At 43.4% G+C, this 24,828-nt stretch overlaps 1 protein-coding gene across 2 annotated transcripts in view; it reads left to right on the top strand.

Annotated features, from left to right (window-relative positions):
- Positions 1-21,840, top strand: part of mpp1 (MAGUK p55 scaffold protein 1) — a 63,093-nt gene extending 41,253 nt beyond the window's left edge. For both annotated transcript variants that reach the window (XM_078547146.1, XM_078547145.1), the window contains 7 exons: positions 8,884-9,077; positions 10,926-11,035; positions 13,120-13,200; positions 13,571-13,651; positions 15,040-15,245; positions 18,492-18,575; positions 21,379-21,840. In XM_078547146.1, the coding sequence (XP_078403272.1) occupies positions 8,884-9,077; positions 10,926-11,035; positions 13,120-13,200; positions 13,571-13,651; positions 15,040-15,245; positions 18,492-18,575; positions 21,379-21,555 (933 nt within the window). In that variant the 3' untranslated portion in view covers positions 21,556-21,840. The remainder of the gene's footprint in view (positions 1-8,883; positions 9,078-10,925; positions 11,036-13,119; positions 13,201-13,570; positions 13,652-15,039; positions 15,246-18,491; positions 18,576-21,378) is intronic.
- The last annotated feature ends 2,988 nt before the right edge of the window (positions 21,841-24,828 follow it).

The raw sequence follows: 24,828 nt of genomic DNA, 5'->3' as shown, positions 1-24,828 counted from the left end.
CCAGCTTCCCCCATGGTTCAAGCTAACGATGCAGCCTTGCAGCGCGGGTTAGGAGAATGCCTGCACCTGAGCTGAGAGCACAGCATGCAGTCCGATGGGCAAAGCTGCAGCCAATCGATCGGGTGGAGTGGGGTGGAGATGAGTGGCGTTTCGGGCAGCCATGCAGTGCACTAAACTCTGACCATCAAGTGTTGGCCAGCGCTCTCTGGGATGCATAAAGGGGCCTTCAGACTTAACCAAGAGAGGTTCTTAGTACACGTGGCTCTCTTTCATCCTGCAGGAGGAGTACATCAGGAGCATGGAGCCTGGTAACCCAGCTCTTATGGCATACAGAGATTGGAGATGAAGGAGAAGAGAGCAATGGAGGCACCTGGCTGGGCAGAGCATCCTCAGGAAGAAGGGGCGACTGGGGCTCCCATACACGCCGCTGAAGAGCCACAGCAAGCCATTGCTGGTTGGTGCCTAGCTAGACCCAGGGTCTATAGACGCTGCCTTTCATTCTTGCAAATGACTGAGAACCAGTGTCGCCGAAGACTGCGCATGCCTAGGGAACTGGTTGGTCACATCTGCCACCTGCTTCAGGATTTGGCACCAGGGGGACATGGGGAGCATCCACTGCCAGTGGCCTTGAAAGTGCCCACGGCACTCAATTTTTATGCCGGTGGCTCCTTTCAGGGCCCCACAGGTGACCTCTGTGGGATATTGCAAGACTCCACCCACAAATACATCCATGAGGTCATGGACACCACTTTCACTAAGGCACACAACTTTATGCATTTTGCCTGGGATCAGGAAAGCCAGGAAGCAGAGCACTGGGCTCTGTACAGATCTCAGGTTTCCCACAGGTGCAGGGTGCCATGGACTGCACTCACGTGGCACTCAGATCTCCGTGGCAACAAGTGGGCAACTACGTTAACCGTAAGGGCTTCCACTTGCTGAATTTTCAGCCAATGTGTGACTACCACAAACGCATCCTACAGGTCTGTGCACCGTTCCTAGAGAGTGTCCATGACTCCTACATTCTCAGTGGGTCTCAGATCCATGATGTCTTCCGGGGTTCAAAGAGGCTGCAGGGATGGCTCCTTGGGAACAAGAGTTACCCACAGAGGATGTGGCTGATGACACCCAAGTGGCAGCCTCAGACTGCAGCAGAGAGAAGGTACGAGGCTCGTGCTGCAACTCACACCTTGGTGGAACAGACCATCAGAATGTTGAAAACGAGGTTCCGGTGCCTGGTCTGGTCTGGTGGAGTCCTATAGCAATACAGTCCACAGAGGGTGTCACACATCCTCATCGCCTGCTGTACCCTTCACACCCTGGCGCTGCAACAGGGAGAGGAGCTGGCTGATGGGGAGATGGAGGAGCTGCACGTCTCCTCCGATGAGGAGGACATCGATGAGGAGGAGGGTGATATGGTCCTTGAAAGCAACGATGACCGCGATGCGGCTATCACACTGGCGAGACGTGGCAGGAGGCTTTCATAGTTGCTAGATTTGTGGATGATGATGGTGACGAGATGCAGTAAGGAGACACTTTAGATCTTCACATTGCATCTGTGAACGTTTGACTGCTGTCTAGCTGATGGCAGCACACATGCCCTCTGTGATAAGGCTCCTGTCATGGAGATGCAGCAGATGCCCATAGTCCCTACATTCAGGACGATGATGACAACATGCAGTGGGGACAATCCAGACATTCTCACATAGCTTATGTGAATGTCTGACTCCGGGTCTGGGCTGATGGCACCTCGCTTGCACTCTGTGAACAGGGTCACGTCATGAAGATACAGTGGGGAAACTTTAGCTTCTCCTGATCCTATGGCATCCTTCGTGAGCTGAACCCTCCAGGACCAAACTATCATTGGACACAGATGCTGATCAGATGGGGGACCAGCCCACCTCAAAGGTGCAGGGAGCACACAGAGAGAATGAGGGAACTCTGCTGCCAGCCCAGGACATGATGGCAGCAATGATAAGCCCCATCGAGGTGCAGTTATGACTGATGTGACCAGTGACTGTGGAGGAGCACCATCAGTGTGCTGGGAAGGTTGCACAAAACACAGGGAAGAGGCCCTGGACTGAGACACCTGCCTTTATCTTGTGCCGGGTCCAAGGTTTCACATCTGAGTGACACAAACACTGCTCATCAGAACAAGGGGCCATAGGCAGGGAGAGATTCTTGGGAGTTAATAACAAAGTGAACATTATGTACAAATGATTAACACCCATGCCCAGGCTGTGCAGCTACATTTTCTTAACCTTCCTAACTCTGCCAACTCTGCCACTACACTTTGGTGCTCCCCCGGCATCCACAGTAGAGGTGGAGGCAGGCTGCTGACTGTTACGCCCTGTCTGTGATGATCTTGGCCCCTGGTGGACGGAGACCTGGAGGGCCCTGGCCTGCTTTCAGGGTACTGCTGTGTGGCAGTGCACCCTCCTTGGCCTGTGGAGCTGGATTTGCTGGGGTTACAGGAAGAGGGGCTATGGATGGGCTGGACACTCCCGGAGTCACCTGGGTGGATGGCCCCGGGGTGGGAACCTGCTGATCCTCCTCCCTTTGGGTGCCCAAGGGCCCCTTGGGGAGAAGGGGAAGCTGGAGTGAGATGGATCCGCCCCACACCCCTCTCGTGTTGACACGGTGGGAGGCCAGCAATGGAATTCAGCCCGTACAGCAGTGCAGGACTGATGTCCTGGACCAAGGTCTCCATGGCGGCTGCCATCCTACCACTGTTGACCTCATTGCATTGGCATTCCAGCGCTATTACCTCAGCCTGAAGGCAGATGGACTCCTCCATCGTGCCTTGCAATCTGAAGAGTTCAGCGGACATCCCTTCCTGATGTTCCCAAGCTTGCCTTTGCAGCTCCAGCAACTGAGGTATGACCAAATCTAAAGGCTCCTCATCTGACTTGGACTCAGTGGATTTCTGGCCTCCAGTAATCCTTTGAGTGCCAGAAGCCTGGGAAGTCCCTGCCGCTGCCTACTGTGGATCAGACAATGCAATGTGCTCACTAGATTGTGGCCCTGAGGTTACTCTAAAGCTTGGTCCCACTGAGTTGTGCATCTCTGCACAGGTGGAGGTTGTGGATGAGTGGTGATGAGTTTTCAATGTGGTTTTATCAGACTCCTCTTCTGAGGTGTCTTCGGGGCTTGAGTCGAGGACCTAGGTCATGGAATCCCTCGGCTAGTTCCCAGATGTGCCTGTGAAAACAAGGAAAGATAATTAGTACATAGTGGCCTGTGAAACAGGACACATCAGTCACAGCATGGTTGTCTGATGTATGTTGCAATGCTGGATCCTCACTTGGTAGAGCACCGCTGACCTCATTGTCAGCACAGGGACGGTCCAGATCCTCGCTGGCCAGCTGGATGACTCTATTTTCAAAGTCCATGAGGACCTTGATTTCAAGCATTCCTCCACCAGTCTGCGGCCTCTCCCTCTTGTTCTGTGCCAGCTTGTCCTGCATGAATAGAGATGGAGAGAGTGTAAACAGGATGCCTGCCAGGCCAGATGGTAAGTATGCCTGGCATGTGTGGGTGGTGAGTGGTGCCATGGATGGGATGAGGACACCGTAGGTGTGTGTGAGAGAGTGAATGGTGATGACCCTTGAACTGGCAGTGAGTGAGGGACCAATGGATGTGTGATTGGTTTGTGAGTTGAGTTGAGTGATGAGAAGAGTGTCTTACCCTGGTGGAATGGAGGAGACCATTCATTCTCTTTTGTCACTGGGTGGCTGTCCTATTTTGCAGAGCAATGACGCTGACCACTGCTACCACTGCCTCCCATGCTGGATTTGTCACCTTGCTTGGTGGTCTTCTCCTAGAGTGGGAGTAGAGGACTTCGCGGCGGGCCTCCCCAGCGTCCAGTTGGTGCTCGAGGGAGGCGTGGTTAAACCTGGGGGTGGCATGACTTTGCAGCAGCTTCCTATCCCTTGAAGAGTGCTAGCTCTTTGCAGAAGAGGCCTTAAAAATGGCCCCCGGTTTACTGAAGGCCTGATGTGACAGCGGGGCAGGTGAATGAGTGGCTGCCTCACCAGCGACCCAACGTGTTTCCCGGGTATGCATGATTAATGAGGTGGGATTAGGACGATACGGCGTGAAAAGCCACCATTGCGGCCAGTGGGTAAAATGTCCTTTTTCCTGCCCACTACCACACTTAATGCAAATCTGGGATGATTCCACCTGTTAGCAGGGTCAATGCTAGAGGTCAACATTAGGCAGATACTAGTAGTTTCACCTGGATCAAAGGCTTCCAGGTTTTCAGTCCTCCTATATTTGGCACATGAGACCAGGAAGTTTCCAATTGCATGACCAGTTTCTGGTGAATTAGGTAGCCTTAGCTGGATTACAATTGTTACATTTGTGAAGGGAAAACAGCCAAAGGATCTGGATCTGTGCCACTGTCTAATGGCAATTGATGGTAGCGTGGATATGAGGTAAGGAGAGGTGTGACATTCTTCAGTTAAATAGCCTGCTCTCAAGGAGGACATGAATAATAACATGTGGGTGAGGTGCCTTAGCCAAGGGTCAATGTTTTCAAGAATATCCAACTCAACATCTCTCAAAAGAACTGCTGGTGTTTCTAGGGCTTGTTTTTGCTGCCCAAAGGACATATTGATGAGAGAAAAGGATGATGGTCGCTTTTCTATTGTATGTACCAAGGAAGGAGAATCAGTGGACAGTTATCTGCTGGTTGTCTGCACCAATTCCTCCATTAGGTTTCTCCCTTCTTTACTAAATGTTGGGATAAGATCCTGTAGGTGGAGGACACCCTTTGGCCCCTCATCCATGTAGCCATTCCTTACATTTAACCTTAGATAGTGAACATCAGCAAGTCATTTAGCTAGGCAGCACATCAAAACTGAGCTTAACCTTAGTCCTAGTCCAAACCCCGCATGTGCACATGTTCTAGCTGTATCGTCATACGTGATCCAGAGTTAGACCCCTTCTCTAAGTCCAGGAACACAGCATCTCTCCCTCTCCTGGGTTAAAACCACATAACACAATATAAGAACAAAACTTGAGATTTTCCCAATCTAAAATGGCTCATTATCACACCGTGCAATGCAAATACTAACTGAACCTAATCTCAGCTATTTAAGGGATGGAGAGGCATATCTATGTGACAGATGTAAGAATTTGTTGTTGAACTGAGTTTCTCATTGGTTTTTGCTTCACAGGCTAAGTCCTAATCAGCCAGAATTATGAAAGGTGAATATTGCCTCCAAATTCTCATCTACTAGATGCTGTCATTCTTTCCCTTTCACCTTGTTGCATTTCACATGCTACTTTAAACACTGCTTCTAGCTCTCATAGAGGCTATTTTAGTTTTAACAGAGCCCTTTTAGATGGTAGCTTCCAATGCCTAGGGTAACACTTGACCACCTTACTGTTATAGCTAACTGAAAAAACGGCTCCTATCAACATTAACCAAAAGGTATGCAACATTTTGTGGATATTGGCCTGATTTCATGGTATAATAATGATAAGGCTATCAGGTAAAACTAACAGCAACTTCTGGCGCCTGCTCATGAGGAGTTAAATGCTGGAATCCAAAAGGTGCTGTCAGAGATACTCTGTTTCACCACAATAGATTCGGCACTGAAATTCCTGTAATGGATTTTGGGGTCATTGCCCATTAGTTCTATGCTAAAAATAGCTGAAAAAGTTTGAGCGAGTGCATTTAGGTGCAAGTGAGCGTTTAAAGGCATAATATGTGATAATTACTATTGAACAGCTTCTGGCCCTGAATTTTTTTTACAAATGTGGGGTCACATTCCCTCATTGGCAAGTTAATGCTGCTGGAGATTTTTAAAATATGTAAAGTATTTTTAAAAGTTTTTTTTCTGTGTCCCTTTTCTCTCTCTCTCTCTCTCTCTGAGTGGCAAGAAGCAGAGGGTGACAGTCAAGGGTGTTTTTGTGACTGGATGCCTGTGCCCAGTGGGGTTCCACAGGGATCAGTGTTGGGTCCCTTGCTGTTTCTGGTATATATAAATGATTTAGACTTGAATGTAGGAGGGTTGATCAGTAAGTTCGCAGATGACATGAAAATTGGTGGGGTGGTAGAAAGTGAGGAAGATAGCCTTAGATTACAGGAGGATATAGACGGGTTGATCAGTGGCAAATGGAATTTAATCCAGATAAATGTGAGGTGATGCACTTGGGCAGGACAAAAAAAGCACGGGAATACACGATGAATGGTAGGATCCTGAGAAGTACCGAGGATCAGAGGGACCTTGGTGTGCGTGTCCACCAGTCCCTTAAGGTAGCGGGACAGGTAGATAGGGTGGTTAAGAAGGCATATGGGATAAAAACAAAAAACTGCGGATGCTGGAAATCCAAAACAAAAACAGAAATACCTGGAAAAACTCAGCAGGTCTGGCAGCATCGGCAGAGAAGAGCAAAGTTGACGTTTCGAGTCCTCATGACCCTTCAACAGAACTAAGTAGAAATAGGAAAGGGGTGAAATATAAGCTGGTTTAAAGGGGGTGGTGGTTGTTGGGACAAGCAAGCAGTGATAGGAGGAGATAACCAAAAGATGTCACAGACAAAAGAACAAAGAGGTGTTGAAGGTGGTGATATTATCTAAAAGAATGTGCTAATTAAGAGTGGAGAGCAGGACAAGCAAGGTAGTTCTAGTGGGGGTGGGGTGAAATAAACCATGGGTGGAATACATTTAAAAATAATGGAAATAGGTGGGAAAAGAAAAATCTATATAAATTATTGGAAAAAGCAAAAGGTAGGGGGAAGAAACAGAAAGGGGGTGGGGATGGAGGAAGGAGTTCAAGATCTAAAGTTGTTGAACTCAATATTCAGTCCGGAAGGCTGTAAAGTGCCTAGACGGAAGATGAGGTGCTGTTCTTCCGGTTTGCGTTGAGCTTCACTGGAACAATGCAGTAAGCCAAGGACAGACATGTGGGCAAGAGAGCAGGGTGGAGTGTTAAAATGGCAAGCGACAGGGAGGTCTGGGTCATGCTTGCGGATATGGGATACTTGCCTTTATTAACCGAGGCATAGAATATAAGAGCAGGGAAGTTATGTTGGAACTGTATAAAATGCTGGTTAGGCCACAGCTAGAGTATTGCGTGCAGTTCTGGAATCCGCATTATAGGAAGGATGTGATTGCAGAGGAGATTTACCAGGATGTTGCCTGGGTTGGAGAGTTTTAGTTATGAAGAGAGATTGGATAGACTGGGGTTATTTTCCTTGGAGCAGAGGAGGTTGAGGGGGGACATGATTGAGGTGTATAAAATTATGAGACAGGAAGGAACTTTTCTCCTTGGTGGAGGGATCAATAACCAGGGGGCATAGATATAAGGTAAGGGGTAGGAGGTTTAGAGGGGGATGTGAGGAAGAATTTTTTTACCCAGAGGGTGGTGGGAATCTGGAACTCACTGCCTGAAAGGGTGGTAGAGGCAGAAACCCTCATAACATTTAGGAAGTATTTGGATGTGCACTTGCGATGCCATGGGCATACAAGGCTGTGAGCCTAGTGCTGTAAAATGGGATTAGAATAGTTAGGCACTTGTTTGACCGGTGCAAACTCTTTGGGCCGAAGGGCCTTTTTCTGTGCTGTAGACCTCTATGACTCTATCAGTATTTCCCACTCTTTATTTTACTTCCCGTGCATGATTCAAATGTAATTTAGATTTTCTTTTTTTTTCACTTCCTGGTTTGGACTCTGTGTGGTTCAGTGAGGATTTTTCAATCAGAATGCTTGAAGAGCCTTGCTGTTGCTTGCCCCCAGAGATCCCCTGTAGAAGGAACTGCAATTGAAATAGATGATAGATTAGTGGACATTTCAGCTCACAAGACCCTGAAAAGTTTATGGGCAACTATATGTAAGGTGAAGGATGAAAGCCCTTCCTTTGTGGCTAAGGAGAAAATGCAGGCCAATGTGAATGAGACTCAGCAAAAGTTATTATAGCTGAGGAGAGTAATGCCAGAAGATAACCGTGCTTTGTCTAGTTTTCTCTTGCTGGTCAGAATGTTAATCTACTCATTATTTTTGTTTGGTCTTGACACAGGCAGACATGCTTGATATTGGTAATTAATATTGTGACGGCTTTCATCTGTCTAATTTCATCCATGCTTGAAGGTTGTTAAGATAAAGTACATTCTATAAATAAAAGCAAAATATGGTGGATGCTGGAGATCTGAAATAAAAACAGAAAATGCTGGAAAAACTCAACAGGTCTGGCAGTGTCTGTGGAGAGAGAAACAGAGTTAACGTTTTGAGTCCATATGACTTGAGGAAGAGTCATACAGACTTGAAATGTTAACTGTTTCTCTTTACACTGACGCTGCCGGACCTGCTGAGTTTTTCCAGCATTTTCTGTTTCTATTACATTCCATGGATGCTGGTCACGCTATGGCAGCTTGTCTAAGTGACATTTCCTCATGTGTAAGCTAAGACATGTAAGTTAACCATGGGGCCCATCACGCTGAGCTCGATATTATCCTCAACCAGCATCCACTGCTGCATCTTCTGGCAGGAGTCACTGGATTGTGGTCAGCAGCAAAAACCTTGACCTAGTCATTTTCTCCCTTTCTTAGCCAAAGGATGCGGAGGTCACTTATTACAGTACCTCTTATTGCAGCAGTACCTCTTATTACAGTACCTCTCCTGCTGAGATCAGTTATGCCAGTACAGTTCAAAGATTGAGCCTGGACATCATTGACCTGCATCAATCGGCTTTGCAGAGGGCATTTAAATTACCCACTGAGCAAATTAAGAAAATACTAAGGACTTTTATTTAAATTGTTCTGAGAGGTGTTAATGAATATAAAGAACTTGCCAAAGGATAGCATTGGTTCTTGTTCAATGGAATGAAATATTCATTCAGGATCCAGAACTGATTGATTATTTTGCTTTTTTTTTTTCAGATGTACATGCGAGCTCAGTTTGATTATGACCCAAAGAAGGATGATCTTATCCCATGCAAGGAGGCTGGATTAAGATTTGAGACTGGTGACATAATCAAGATAATCAGTAAGGATGACCCCAACTGGTGGCAGGGCACGGTAGAGAACTCGAGCAAAACAACCGGATTAATTCCTTCTCCTGAACTGCAGGAATGGTATGTGCTGTTCTTACCAAGATAAATGGAACCATCTGTTGGAAGCAGATGGGTGGGGGAATACTATGATATCACTGGAAAGAATAACTTTGAAATAATGGTGTCTATCCTTTTGGAGCAGTGAGCTGTAATTATATGCCATAGTGAACACGCAGGCCACGCATGATTAAAATGTTTTTTGAATCAGACAGAATTATAATTGAACACCACATTCAACTCAGACTATCTTGTGCCAGTTGGAGTCATTAGATCACATTATTTTCATCGTCTTTACTTATGGTCTCTTGCTCTGTTCTCTATCTGTTCATTTGCACCCTCTCCCCTCTTGGATTTCTCTCTCACTCACTCTTTCCTTTAATTTAGTTCTGTCCTCTTGCACTTTTTTCTGGCTTTCTGGTGTTCCAGTGTCTCTTGCTGTTTCATCTCCTCTAACTGTCTCTTACTTTCTGCTTCTATCTTTGTATCTCACCCTCTTCCTACATTTTTGTCTCACTATCACTTTTTACACTTCTGGCCCTGTTGTCCCTTCTAGACTATCTGTTATACAAGCTTTCAATAATTTTATCATTTTAATTTTTATGGTGAACCATAGGAAAATGAGCCAAACTGTAATAAAGCTTGTGTTAGCTACAAGCTTTCTATATATTTTAGGAATTGTAATGTTGTATAACACACATTTGGTTTCCTACATTATTGTTCATTATACTTGCCTCAGAAATGCACAATGACGCAGATTCCACCTGGAGGGAGCACGAGGCAGTATCAGCCCTGTGCCCCACCAGTGAATGCCTGGCTTATTCTCATAGGCAGGGCAGTTGCTTCTGAAGGTGGGTTTTTTGGAGCAAATGTTTTTAAATCAAGAGCTGCCTCTCAAACCACTTGAACTTGGGAAGTGGATTCAGCCTGCAAACTGGTAGAGGGTTGGGGTTGGAGTGCTTTGCTCTAAAGAATAATGTCACTGAAAACAATCAAAAAGGCTAGTGGAATGTTTATATTTATCCTAGGGTGCTTAAATACAAAAGTAAGGAAGTGATGGTTCAGTTGTACAGTGTTGCTGTGGCCCAATCTGGGATACTATGTTCTATTTTGGACACTCCACCTTGGGAAGGAGATACTAGCCTTGGAGGTAGAATGCAGATTTACTAGATTGATGCCATGACTTAAAGGGTTAAAATATGATGGCAGGTGACATAAATGTGGCGTGTACTCCCTTAGCTTAGAACATCAAGGGCTGATCTAATGTCTAAAATGACAACAAAATTTGATAGAGTAGATGCAGAAAAGTTATTTCCTCTGTTGGGGGAATCCAGAAAGGGAGCACGATCTCAACATTAGGGCTAGGTCATTCCACAGTGAAACCATGGAGCATGTTTACACACAAAGGGTGTGCACATCTAGAATTCGCTACCCCTAAAGGCTGTGGATGGTGGCTCAGTTAAAATTTTCCTTACTGAAATCAACAGATTTTTAATTAGGTAAGGATATCAAGCAAAGGCAAATAAATGGAATTGATGTGCATTTACCCAGGATAATGATAGCACCAATTCCATATCCTATTCTTCCAGCTTCCACATGTTGTTGGGAGATCATTATTTTCTGCTCATTAAAATTAATTTCTGAGCTTCAGTCATGAGTACACAGCATTGGCCCCATTATACTTCAGTTATAAACTCTTGAAGTTTATTATTGCGTGTGAGATGATACAGAGTAACTGGTTGAATTCATCACAACAGAAGTCCATAGGGAAATGTTTCTCAGAAAGGTGGACTCTTCCCAGGAATGGACATTGTCAAATAAATATTGTGACATCATACTCTTAATGCTATTCCTTGCTTATCAATGTTATAGGAGGGTGGCCAATAGAAATACAGCTAATCAAGATGTTACATCAGGCTGTGGAATGTTTGGGAAGAAGAAAAAGCAGTGTAAAGACAAGTATCTGGCCAAGCACAGTGCAAGTATGACTCTCCATCATTGTTTATGTGACATTGTTTGTAAATGTTTGGGATATACTGGGAACACTTCCTACCTGCTTGTGCACCCTTTTGATCAAGGAATGGGATGTGATGTGTGAGATCTAAAGAAGAACAAAATAATGAACAAGTGAAAGATGTACACTTAAAAAATGTGTTTTTCCAGAGGGAGAGTTATTTAACTGTTATGCCCGAAGCCACATGGTCAGTTCCTTCTGTGTTAACTAAAGGAATTGGATACTGAGCTGATATTACTGCATTAGATACGGAATTGGTTTAATTGCTGCAAACTGAGCCTAGCCACTATTTCAGGCTGAACCAGACTGTTGACAACCTATTTCACCGGCCCTGAGCTCAGCTTCCTCTCATTCTCTCCATCACTGAGGGCGGGATTTTCTGCACCCACACGTTGCTGGGATCTTCCGGTCCTGCTGCAAGTCAATGGACTTCTGGCTGGGGTGCCACCTCACCCGCGGCAGGTCCCGCCCGTGGCGGGGCCGGAACATCCCGGCCTAAGACTCCTACTCCATCTCCATAACATCACGCATCCCTGCCCAGGCCTCAGCTCATCTGTTGTGGAAAGCTTTATCCATGCCTTTTTTATTTCTAGATATGACTGTTCCATTGTTCTCTTGGCTGGTCTCCTACCTTCAGTAAACTTGAGCTCATTCAAAACTCTGCTCCCTATATCCTAACTTGCACCAGTCCCATTCACCCATTACCCCTATGCTCACTGATTTACATTGGCTCATGGTCCAGCAGAACCTTGGTTTTAAAAATTCTCATCCTTGTTTTCAAATGCCTTGATGGCCTTGCCCCCTCCTTATCTCTCTAATCTCCTCCAGTCCTGAAACCAGTTCTGGCCTTTTGAACATCCCACCATTTTAATAACAATTTTATAAAATAAAAACAATTTTAATTGTTCCACCATTTGTGGCTGTGCCTTCAGCTGCATGGGCCTTATACTCTGGGATAAGCTTTTCTGCCTCTCTATGTCTCTCTTCCCTTTTAAGATATTCCTTAAAATCTACCTCTTGAACTAAGCTTTTGACCACCTGTGCTCATTTCTCCTTACGTGGATCAGTGTCAAATTTTGTTTGATGGTCTCTCCTGTGAAGAGCCTCAGAACATTTTACTGCATTGAAAGCATGTGGGGGTTGGTTAGCTCAGTTGGCTAGATGACTAGAGTTTGGTGCAGCACAATGGGTTCAATCCCTGTACCTGCTGTGGTAGTTTCTGGAGGGCTGTCTCCTTTCATTGTCCGATGCTTTATGTGGAGTTGTGCCCCTCAAGCTGTATAACCATTTGTCTCCCTTTCTAGTGTTGAGCAATGCCTATGGTCCCTCATGGACTATGGCTAATTACCAAAAATGAGACTTAATTACAAGTTGTTGCACCTGCTGTGTACACTGATACAGTAGGTGGTATTGCTGCTGTATGCAATCAGAGATGGTATTATTATCCTCATGCTTGTTTTCAACTCCCTCCATGACCTCACCCCTTCATATCACTGTTATCTGCTTTAGCCTCACAACCGTCCAAGGTATCTGGGCTTCTTGAAAACAAAATTTGATACCATTGATGTCTGTGCCTTCAGCTGCCATTGCCTTAAGCTCCTTAAAATCTAACTCGTTGAGCAAGCTTTTGGTCACCTGCCCTAATACCTCCTTATCTGGCCTGGTATCAAATTGTGTTTTATAACACTGCCGTTTGGGATGTTATATTACATTTAAAGTTCTATAAAAATACAAGTTGTTGTCGTACATTGAGAATTGGTGTTAGTGCAGAGGTGATACTACACTCAATGTTCCCTCTAAGCTGTGAGGATGTGCAGCCACTCAGCAATCCGTAACTTACCATGCAAGGAACAAACATGTCATGCACAACCAATGTTCACTTTAAGATGCTGCACAGCAATTTTAAATGGACTATGTAGTACACAAACAAGTGATGAACTACAAAGAGAATTAAAGGGAACATTGATCATTGGTTTACTATAGCTCTTGTTGCTGCATCGGAGAGACAACTGTTACTTTATTATAACTGTTGTCTTCAATGTTTCCCCACAGTCTTTGATCGGCTGGATCTGGTCTCATATGAAGAAGTTGTACAACTCCCTGCATTCAACAGAAAGACTCTGGTGCTTCTGGGTAAGTATTGATGGTTACCAGTAACTCAATTCTTAAAATCACATCACCCAGATGTTTCTAATCTGTTTTGGAGGGTTATCAAAATCTTACTTAACATTAATTAGTTTAAACTAATTGAAAAGTTTATTATACCAAGAAAACTAGACCCTGACCTACTGGAATCCCATTGGTATAGCTGATGCAAGAGAAAGGAGACATGCAATCCTTGTAATGTGTGCAGCAACACTTTGTTCATGTATTAGATTGTATGTTGGGTGATCTCAAGGAAAAGGTAAACCCGACACAAATGAGGGAACACTTTGCTATGAAGCATCACATCTACTAACACTCATGAGTGTACTGAAATGCTTTGTGTTTCGTTTATTTGTAGGGGCTAATGGCGTTGGTCGAAGTCACATCAAAAACGCTCTGATTACTAAACACGCTGACAAGTTTGCTTATCCAATTCCACGTAAGTGTCATGCAGACCGCTACAAGAAACATAATAGTATTATTGGTGTAGCCAATACCTATTCATAGATGCCACTATTTATTGCATCTATTTACCAAGAGAGTATAAGTCCCTCTGCCTGATCAGTTCCACTCAAATTATTTTAAGCCTTGCAGTGCTAATTTATTTGCCACCTGTTATAATCTTTGATATTTTATAGAACTGTTTTCTTTCTCAACAGATTATACCAATTTGTGTACACAAACACAAGTAGAAAGTATTACATGCCTTTGGGTGAAGTTATTGAAAGGAGAAATTAACTTCTTAGAATTTTGTCATGGTATTCCTGTGGTATATTGTATCAACAATCTTTAGAAAATCCTTGTGATTCAAATTTTCATTTTATAATTATTTTGATATTCATTGAGAAGTTACAACATTGCTTTGACTTGGTCCCCGGAAGCTGTTTTTCTTGCTCTAGGACCCCTAAAAACCATGCCTGGAGGTCTGACAGTAAATTACAAATCAACATGCTACTACATTGACAGTATCAACAGTGAATAGCTAAGGCAACTGCATGATCTGCAAAGTGTTCCACTAGGAGGAGTGCAATATGCTGGTTGTTGATGGATATACTTCACCTGGTACATCTGACACAAAGCCAACCACAACTTGTGAAAGATACACAAAGTACAGCTTTTGCCTCATGGGTTAAAGCACTTAGGATTGCTTTTAAGAAGCTTAGAGCTTTATTCCTTGATTGCTGAACTTCTAAAACTCCATCTGCATGAGTAATTCACTGAGGAATTATTCAGTACTCAACTTGTGGTACTTCTCAATTCAAATTCCTTTGCAGGCTTAAAGGGCTCAAAAGCAATACAACCCTAGGGACAGATGCAACTACCAGAGAGGGCTAAGCGAGACTATACATGACATCTACAAAGTGCTGAGGGAGTCAATGAATGCAGGAGAGTTCCCGTTGTATTGGAAACAAGCCAGTGCGGTACCTGTTTTCAAGAAAGGTGACAAAATATACCCAGGTAACTACAAATCCATTAGCTGAGGTGAATGACCTCCCTCATCTACACCTAACTTTGTGATCTTTGAGGCTTCACCACAGGAGGATAGATTTTTCTCCCTGTTCCCATGAACAGTCCAAAAGGAACCCTCATTACAAAAGGTTGGAAGGATATCAGGAGTCCAACGCATTCATGCTAAAGTAACTTAAAATGCAAGATTATTGGCTAGTTTTTCACAAAGCACTATACCAAGGATGGAGGTATTTTACTTTAAGAGTCAACTATTATCTCCCAATCTCACCAATAAGTACTAATGACAACAGGAACCACTGCTTTCCACCCCCAAAACAATAATAAACTTGCTATAAAATACTCTTTTTTCTCCACTAGACACCTCCAGGTCACCTAAGGAAGGCGAAGAAGATGGAAAGAATTACTACTTTATTTCCAATGAGGATATGGTGAAGAACATCACTTGTAATGAATTCCTAGAGTATGGAAGCTTCCAAGGGGCCATGTTTGGAACAAAGCTGGAGACAATCCGCAAGATCAACCAAGGCCAGGGCAAAATTGCAGTTGTGGATATCGAGCCCCAGGTATGTCCCAACAACTATGTGCAGAATCCGCAGTACTTTCTGTGACTGGGAAACATTCAGCATGAATATATGCACTGGCATTAATGTTTACTCCCCCCACCACCCCCATTTCCTGCATCCTCCTGATGGATTAATGGATTAATCACAGCCCTGCATGTGGGTTATTTGAACTCTATGGGGGAGATAACACAGCCCCAATGCAGCATCACCATCTATATATTGAAGAGCCAACCTTGTACGCTAATGAATTCTGCTCATTTAATTAATTTGTCGACAGCCCGTGCACGACTCTCATGACAGATTGCGTGGTCTGATGCTAGTGAAGGACTATCGGTTGCCTACTGTGCACCAGGTACTTTTCCAGGCAGACCTAGTGCCATGGTGCAAAACGCTGATTTACCAGAACTTATAAAGTTATTTTTAAGACTTAGGAAGAAACATCCTCCTTCAATGCCCAACTAAATGGGTCCTGTGTGACTGGACCATTGGAGAGACATTAAAGCCATATTATAGGGCTCGCAATAAAAACATAAAGTGTTGGAAAAAACTCAGCAGGTCTAGCAGCATCAGTAGATAGAAAATCAGAGTGAACAGTTCAAGTCCAATATGACTTTGCTCCTGAAGAATAGTCATAAAGGACTCGAAACATTAATGCTGTTCCTCTGTCCATAGATACTGCCAGATGTGCTGAGTTTTTCCAGCAATTTGTTTTTATTTCAGATCTCCAGCATCTGCAGTATTTTGCTTTTAAATTATTATAAGGTGGGTAGCTATCTTAAGTAAAAACAGGGTACTTAATGCCCTAGTGCATAAGTTTATACAATGACCCCTTTGTGCTTGCTGTCCACACTGGGCATTGACATATGAGCCCCTACACTTGTTTTTCCAGGAAGCGGCCAAAGGACCTCTACACAGTGGGTGCATTCCTTGTATTATTGGACCCATGTGTGGGATCGGGTCCACATTCAGTCCATAAGACCATAAGACATAGGAGCAGAAATTAGGCCATCGAGTCTGCTCCGCCATTCAATCATGGCTGATAAGTTTCTCAACCCCATTCTCCTGCCTTCTCCCCATAACCTTTGATCCCCTTACCAATCAAGAACCTATCTATTTCGGTCTTAAATACACTCAATGACCTGGCCTCCACAGCCTTCTGTGGCAATGAATTCCATAGATTCACCACTCTCTGGCTAAAGAAGTTTCTCCTCATCTCTGTTCTAAAAGGTCTTCCCTTTACTCTGAGGCTGTGCCCTTGGGTCCTAGTCTCTCCTACTAATGGAAACATCTTCCCCACGTTCACTCTATCCAGGCCTTTCAGTATTCTGTAAGTTTCAATCAGATCCCCCCTCATCCTTCTAAACTCCATCGAGTATAGACCCAGAGTCCTCAAACGTTCCTCATGTTAAGTCTTTCATTCCTGGGATCATTCTCGTGAACCTCCTCTGGACCCTCTCCAGGGCCAGCACATCCTTCCTGAGATACGGGGCCCAAAATTGCTCACAATATTCTAAATGTGGTCTGACCAGAGTCTTATAAAGCCTCAGCAGCACATCCCTGCTTTTGTATTCTAGTCCTCTCGAAATAAATGCCAACATTGCATTTGCCTTCCTAACTACCGACTCAACCTGCAAGTTAACCTTAAGAGAATCCTGGACTAGGACTCCCAAGTCATATAATCATTAAATGACAAATTCAACGTGGTGTTCTATTGGAGTCAGTGCTGTGCTTCACCATTTACAAAAATGATTTGGACTCAGGAATCGGGAGTACAAATTCAAAATTTGCAGATGATGCGGAACTGGGAATTGTAGTTAAATAGTTAATGTAAAGGACTGTGATAAAACACAGGAAGACATGAATGAGCTTGCAGAATGAATCTGTAATTGGAAAATGAATTTCAATATAGATTAAGTGTGAGGCAGTACATTTTTGTAAGAAGAATGAGGCCAGATACGCCTTGGAAAATGGGTGCCTAAATGGGGTAGAAAAGCCAAGGAATCTGGAGGTAAGCTACACAGAGTAGCAACACAGGCTATAAAAGCAAACAGCACTGGCGTTAACTTCTAGGATATAAAATTGAAAAGGAGAGAAATTATGTTAAACCTATATAGAACCTTTAGACCACACTTGGAACGCTGTGAAAAGTTCTGGTCTCCAGTTAGAAAAAGGATAGAGTCACTGGAGAAGGTGCAAAAAAGATAAAATAATGTACCAGAATGGAGGGATCAAACCTATTAGAAAATCTGAACTGTCTGGGCTCTTTGCTCTGGAAAAGGTATGACTGAGGGGTGACCTTATAGAGGTCAATAAGATTATAAAAGATTTTTGATAAGGTAGACATAGACAAGATGTTTTACTTGCAGGGGAGACTAGAACTAGGAGCCATAAATATAAGATACAGAAGTCCAACAGGGAATTTAGGAAAAGCGCCTTTACCCAGAGAGTGATTAGAATGTGGATCATGTTGCAACAGTAGTTGAGGCAATAATCATAGATGCGTTTAAGGACAAGCTTTATAAATAAGAGAGAGAAAGGGATTTGAAGAATATGTAGGTAGGAAGCTCATGTGGAGCATAAATACTGGCAGGGATCTGTTGGGCCAAACGGCCTATTTCTGTGCTGTAAATACTGTGTAATTTGATGTAACACAACAGGGTGAGGATCACCCAGAGAGAATATACTGGTGGCACTGACAACATGGACTACAGGCTTAAAAATATGCAAGGAATGTGTTTCTAATGATAATGGTTGAGGGATAAATGCTGGTCTGGGCATAGCAAGAGCTCCCCTACTCATCTTCGAAATGGCACTATGGGATCCTTTACATCACTTGAGGGGGCAAACAGGTCCTCAGTTTAACATCTCTTCGGCACTTATGGCTATGCAGTACTCCCTCCAACCTGCACTGAATTGGTTTTCAAGTCTCTGGGAACGGGGCTCAAGTGCACAATTTTCTAATCCAGTGGTGAGGCTGACACCTAACTTATGTTTAGACTTTATGAAGTAATTTCAACTGAACTTATTTGTAATGCAGGTACAACAGGCAAATGGTAATGCAGGTACAACAGGCAAATGGTATCCTTCTGCGCTTTGCTAGAATCATTTATCAATACACGCTCCCAATCTGCACAAAAATCATTGGCCATGATTTTGAACAGTATGTGGTCACATATCTTGAAAGCTCAGTCACTTTGTCATATATTAATGCACTGCTAATATTTCATGTATGCACTCTATTGACAGGCTCTGAAAGTTCTCAGAACAGCTGAATTTGCACCACTAGTGGTATTTATTGCTGCTCCCTCTGCTACTCAGCCAGGCAATCAGGTAAGGAGATTTGTGCTGAGCTCAGCTATCTAAAATAGTCGAGAGAGCGGGAGAGGTAAAATTGCAATTTTAGAAACACAAATTTTAGGGATTACAAGTCCTTTAAAATAATTACATTTGCAAGGCCTAAGTGAGGGAGCAAAACTAAGATAACTCAACCCCCCATAGTGGTTATTGCAATAGATGTCCGTAAATCCTCAGAGATTTTCCCCATTTTATAAGAATGGAAGTGTATTGGCTACATACACCAGGAAGGTTTTGAATTCAATTCCCAGGCTGCACTGATCTTAGTAGCGATAATGGCATTCACATTCCCTTCCTAGGGAACAGGGAGAAAACATCAGACCCCACTTGTGAAGTATCCAGGTTATTCACCACATTGCCCAACATATGGCAATATCTTTAGAAGAACAATGGAGTAAAATGTTTTAATAAACTATTCGATGTGTGTGCAAACTGGGAGTCAAGACCAAGTGCAGCTTTCAGGTGATGCACAGTTAGAGGGCAGAACAGGGTACACAACCACAATGTGAGCCCCATTTTCAAGTCATACAGCCTATCCTTTTTAAAATATATATAATCAGCAGAAAACACAAACAAAAAAAGGTTACAAATGTACCCAGTAGTGGTGTTAGTGGGTGTCTTGTGGTGCACTGGTAGTGTCTGTACATGAGCCAGAAGCTCTGGGTTTGATTCCAACTCAAGTATCAACCTGCAAATACATCCAATACACCTATGGCAGGTGGTTAGAGTGGGAGAGTCTCCTGGTCAGCCAGAACCTGCATTAGGCAATGGCGAACGTCTGCCAAGATGACCATGGACCAACAGGTGAGAGTCCATGGTTGCCAATGCCCTCATAAGGCATGAGAAAGAGAGCTGGAGTTAGAGAAAATAATGAAGCAGTGAGATAATAACTCAGCTGAGTCAATCTGATCCAGTATTCCAGTAAGATTTATGAACATAACTGTCAAACTATTTTTAACTGATGTAGAGATAGGAAAGTAGCCCATTTGTATCAACATCAATCTCCCTTCTATACCAGGGTCCAAAACAAGACATTGCAGGTTAGTAATTTGGTCCCCAAAACCTTTATACTATGGTGGAACAAGCTTCACCTTCCATCCTAGTCAGCACTGAGACTCTGACACTGACTGCAGTTCCAGCTGCTCTCCTTCTGTTGTCTAAAGTGTTTTTTAAAACCAATACTGAGGCGTGCTGCAGAGGGAGTAACAGCTGCAGACTGGCGGACCTTGCTAGCATGCTAACAGGCAACACTGGTTGCTGACAACAGCAGGGCAAGTGAGTTGCTACAGTAGAGTAAGGCAGTCGGGTATATAGTGGAGGTCAGCACCAGAGATCAAAGCAGACTTGAGATCAAGTTTTTGGTTTGAATGCAACTAACAGTAATTTGAACCGCCAGAGACTTTAAGTGACACCACAGCAGGTCACTCTAAGGAGACTCTGCTACCATAGTGAGATAGTGGGCTGAGGGGAGTGGGGGTGTCCATAATAAGAAAACAAAGTTCAATAATTAAAACTTAATCCCAGAGGGTGAGCTCACAAAAACAGGTCAGAAGTCTGCATTCAAACACAGCCCAGTGGCAGCTGCAGCAGAGACCTTACACGGACAGTCACAGCTTTCACATTAATAGGAAAATTCTGCTACAAACATAGGCAGACATCACCAGGTGTGGACAAACGACATTGAAAAATCCATAGGTTGTATTTTCATGGGCCATTTTAAATAATGGAATAGCAGACCCACTCATTTTTTAGTATTTAATACAGCATTTTATCATAAAACATCCCATGGAGTTTCACGGGAATGATAAAAAGCAAAAATCAGACACTAAGTCTCTTCAGGTGATAATTCAGGCTAAAAGCTTGTGCAGAGGTAGGGTTATTTTGGAACATCTTGGAGGAAGTGAGAAGGTTGGAGAATCAAAGAAATTTAAGGAGGTAATTCCAAAGCTTAGGGCCTAGGCAGTTGATGGCACAGCCAACAATGGTGGATCTATTAAAATCAGAGATACTTAAGAGGCCAGAATTAGAAAAACATAAATATTTCAGTGTTTGGGGTACTGGAGATTACAGAGACAGGGAGGGTGAAGCCTTGGAGGGATTTAGAAACAAGGAAGAGAATTTTAAAATTGAGGCTTTGCTTGACGGGGCCCCAAATGTAGCTCAACAAGCACAGGTGATAGAAGAACATGATTTAGTGCAAGAAACAGCAGAGTGTTGGATGACATCAAGTTTACAGAAGATAAAACTTGGGAAGCCACCCAGGGCTACGCTGAATTAGTCAAATCTACAAATAACAAATGCACGAATGAGGGTTTCAGCAGATGAGCCGAAGAAGGGACAGAGTCTAGCAATATTAAGGATGTTGAAGTAATCTTAGGTGATGATACAAATGCAGAAACTAATTTATGTCCAAGTAACTTATAGCACAAGCTATATTAAAAGGACAACTTGCCTGGTATCTCAAAAATGAACTTAAAAAATTAGAATCAAGATCTATCTTTTAACACAGTTAAGGTGAAAACCGATACTTTGTTCAAGTGACTAATCATGGCAATTTCAGGCAGCCTTTGGAAGGTGTCACAGCCAAGCTCACACCAAAAGTTTAAGCAGGGCAGTAAAAGAAGTTGAAAACCCTGATTGTTTTCCTGTGGGCTAGGGGAAATTGATGACAATTTCATCCTATCCCAGAGATCAATTAAATAATGGACCAGAGATTACATCGGTCGGTTTCAGTGCCACACAACACATGCTTAAGGCAAACCATTGTCTTTTTTTTTAGGCTGAATCTCTCAAGAAGATCCAAAAGGAATCAGAAATCCTACAGCACACCTATGGACACTGGTTTGACCTGACACTGGTTAATAATGAACTTGAAGATACAGTGCATAACCTGGTGGAGGCAATTGAAAGTGCGTGCACTACAGCACAATGGGTGCCCGTTTCATGGGTCTACTAATCACAATAGTTACAGCAAATAAAATATTCATGTACTTTTTAAGAAATCATTTAATCTCAAATCAGAAAGCAGTTTGGAGTCTGCCATTTTAAACTTAAAACATGCACATTAGCTTATGAGTGTACATTTCATCTGTACATCATTCTCCACAGCACTCACTTGTTTTATATCAAGAAAACAAGGACTGTTTACTAATGGGATATTTACAACCAAGTTCCTCAATACTTTTGAAATAAAAATACAAAATGCTGGTAATATTCAATTTCCAGCATCTGCTGTACCTTGCTTCTGTTTTTATTTCTTACTTTTCTACAACCACATATTAATCCCTGTAAACTAAATGACCTGGTATTTTAATACAAGGCTTTGTTGAAATGATCATGTGTGTAGTCAGCTGGTGAAACCACATTAATGAACAAAAACGAACAGTACCACATATAGACAGATAAGCATAAATTATGAATCTATTGGTTCCTAACCAAGCAGCACATAACGATTGGTGATCTGAATAGGAACATATGTAAAAAGCAAGAGGGTAGCCAGGGAAAGGGTAGGCCCACTCAGGGACAGAGGTGGGAATCTGTGTGGAGCCAGAAGAAATGGGAGAGATACTAAATGAGTACATCTCATCAGTATTCACCAAAGAGAAGGAGTTAGCGGTCAATTTGTCTAGGGAAGAGTGTGTAGATAGGCTGGATCATGTTGAGATCAAAAAAGAGGTGTTAGGTGTCCTGAAGAATATTAAAGTGTATAAGTCCCCAGGGCCAGATGGGATCTACCCCAGAGTACTGCGGGAGGCAAGGGAGGAGATTGCTGGGACCTTGACAGAAATATTTGTATCCTCACTGGCTACGGGTGAGGTCTCAGAGGACTGGAGAATGGCCAATGTTGTTCCATTGTTTAAGAAGGGTAGCAGGGATATTCGAAGAAATTACAGGCCGGTGAGCTTTACGTCAGTGGTAGGGAAATTATTGGAGAAGATTCTTTGTGACAGGATTTACTACCATTTGGAAGCAAATGGGTGTATTAGTGAGAGGCAGCATGGTTTTGTGAAGGGGAAGTCGTGTCTCACTGACTTGATCGAGTTTTTTGAGGATGATCGATGATGGAAGGGCAGTGGATGTTATATACATGGATTTCAGTAAGGCCTTTGACAAGGTCCCTCATGGCAGACTGGTACAGAAGGTAAAGTCGCACGGGATCAGAGGTGGGCTGGCAAGATGAATACAGAGTTGGCTTGGTCATAGAAGACAGAGGGTAGCAGTGGAAGGGTGCTGTTCTGAATGGAGAGCTGTGACTAGTGTTGTTCCGCAGGGATCAGTGCTGGGACCGTTGCTGTTTGTAGTATACAAATGATTTGGAGGAAAATGTAACTGGGCTAATTAGTAAGTTTGCAGACGACACTAAGGTTAGAGGAGTTGCAGATAGTGAAGAGGATTGTCAAAGGATATAGATCGGTTGGAGACTTGGGCGGAGAAATGGCAGATGGAATTTAATCCGGACAAATGCAAGGTAATGCATTTTGGAAGGTCTAATACAGGTAGGAATTATACAGTAAATGGCAGAACCCTTAAGTGCATCGATGGGCAGAGGAATCTGGGTGTACAGGTCCACTGAAAGTGGCGACGCAGGTGGATAAGGTAGTCAGGAAGGCATATGGCATGCTTGCCTTCATCGGCGGGGGTATTGAGTATAAAAGCTGGGAAGTTATGCTGCAGCTGTATAGAACCTTGGTTAGGCCACGGAATATTGCGTGCAATTCTGGTCGCCACATTACCAGGAGGATATGGAGGCGTTGGAGAGGGTGCAGAGGAGGTTTACCAGGATGCTGCCTGGTCTGGAGGTTATTAGCTATGAGGAGAGGTCGGAGAAACTCGGATTGTTCTCACTAGAGCGATGGAGATGAAGGGGCGACTAGTTTACAAAATTATGAGTAGCATGGACAGAGTAGATAATCAGAAGCTTTTTCTCAGGGTGGAAGAGTCAATTACTAGGGGACATAGATTTAAGGTGAGAGGATAAAACTTTGGAGATGTGCGGGGCAAGTTTTTTATGCAGAGGGTAGGTAGTGTGTCTGGAATTCGCTGCCAGAGGAGGTGGTAGAAGCAGGTACGATAGTGGTGCTTAAGAGGCAGCTTGACAAATACATGAATAGGATGGGAATAGAGGGATACGGACCCCATAAGTGCAAAATGTTTTAGTTTGACAGACAATGTGATCGGCGCAGGCTTGAAGGGCCTGTTCCTGTGCTGTACTTTTCGTTATTATTCTGAACATAAGACAGATTGCAGAATGCTTTTAAATTAGCAGGGAAACTTAACAGGGTCATAAACTCCAAGTGTATTCATACAAAGTGAACATCTTTAATACTTCAAACTCTGATGCAATACTTAGGTCACCAAATTTAATCAGGTATATTGTTCTTGGAATAAATTTCTATTTCACTCCAATAATGCCCCTTCGCTGAACTCAAGACTTTAGTTGTCTTCACTGTAGCTTCACAATCCCCTTATCCCTGGTACAGTTGGTTAATGAATACCCTCAAGAAAATTGCCATCTCACCACACCACATTTGAACTGTAAGATAGGTGTAAGGCATTCACACATCTTTGTTATGGTCATGTCTGGCACTTGTTTGCCCCTTCAGCATGTCATAACAGAGAATGTAATATTAAATACTTTAAATTCTCTATTCTACTTGAGTTTTCATGCAAAATTTTAGGTGGTGCTAAATATTTTACTGAGCATGAAATATACAATGCCATTTGAATAAAAGCAATCACCTATTGGGTGAATGTGAAGTAAATTATAGATTTTTGATGAACAGGGCACAGCAACTCATGTTTCTGAAATATTCAATATTTTGCCACACATTTACATTAAACCTAAAGCCTGAGGCATTACTTAGCTATCTGCCCTATCATAACTAAAATGTGTGTTCACTAGGGTGACAGGGAGAAAAATGTCTAACAGAGCCTCCTGCTATTTGCACACTGGCTATGCAAGGTTTGCAGTGGAAAGACAAAGACAAAATATTTTAAACGTGGAAGGGATCCTTCCATGTGTGTTTATAAAATATGAAAACTGAATAAGTGGCAGCTGTTAAGGATGCTAGTTACTGACATTCAGAATCAGCCCACATGACTAGTTGCATGAATTGTGCTGTGAAGTATAAAGCCCTCTCAATTTCTAAACATGAAAATATCCCTAAATCGGGACTGATTGCAGCCAATATTCAGTGACATTGCAGTGGTCAATTCCCTTGCTAATATT

The sequence above is a fragment of the Cetorhinus maximus genome, chromosome 8, assembly GCF_964194155.1.
Source record: "Cetorhinus maximus chromosome 8, sCetMax3.hap1.1, whole genome shotgun sequence".
NCBI lineage: Eukaryota > Metazoa > Chordata > Chondrichthyes > Lamniformes > Cetorhinidae > Cetorhinus > Cetorhinus maximus.
Note: the sequence above shows the minus strand (reverse complement) of the source record. Positions and strands in the feature narration are given on the sequence as shown.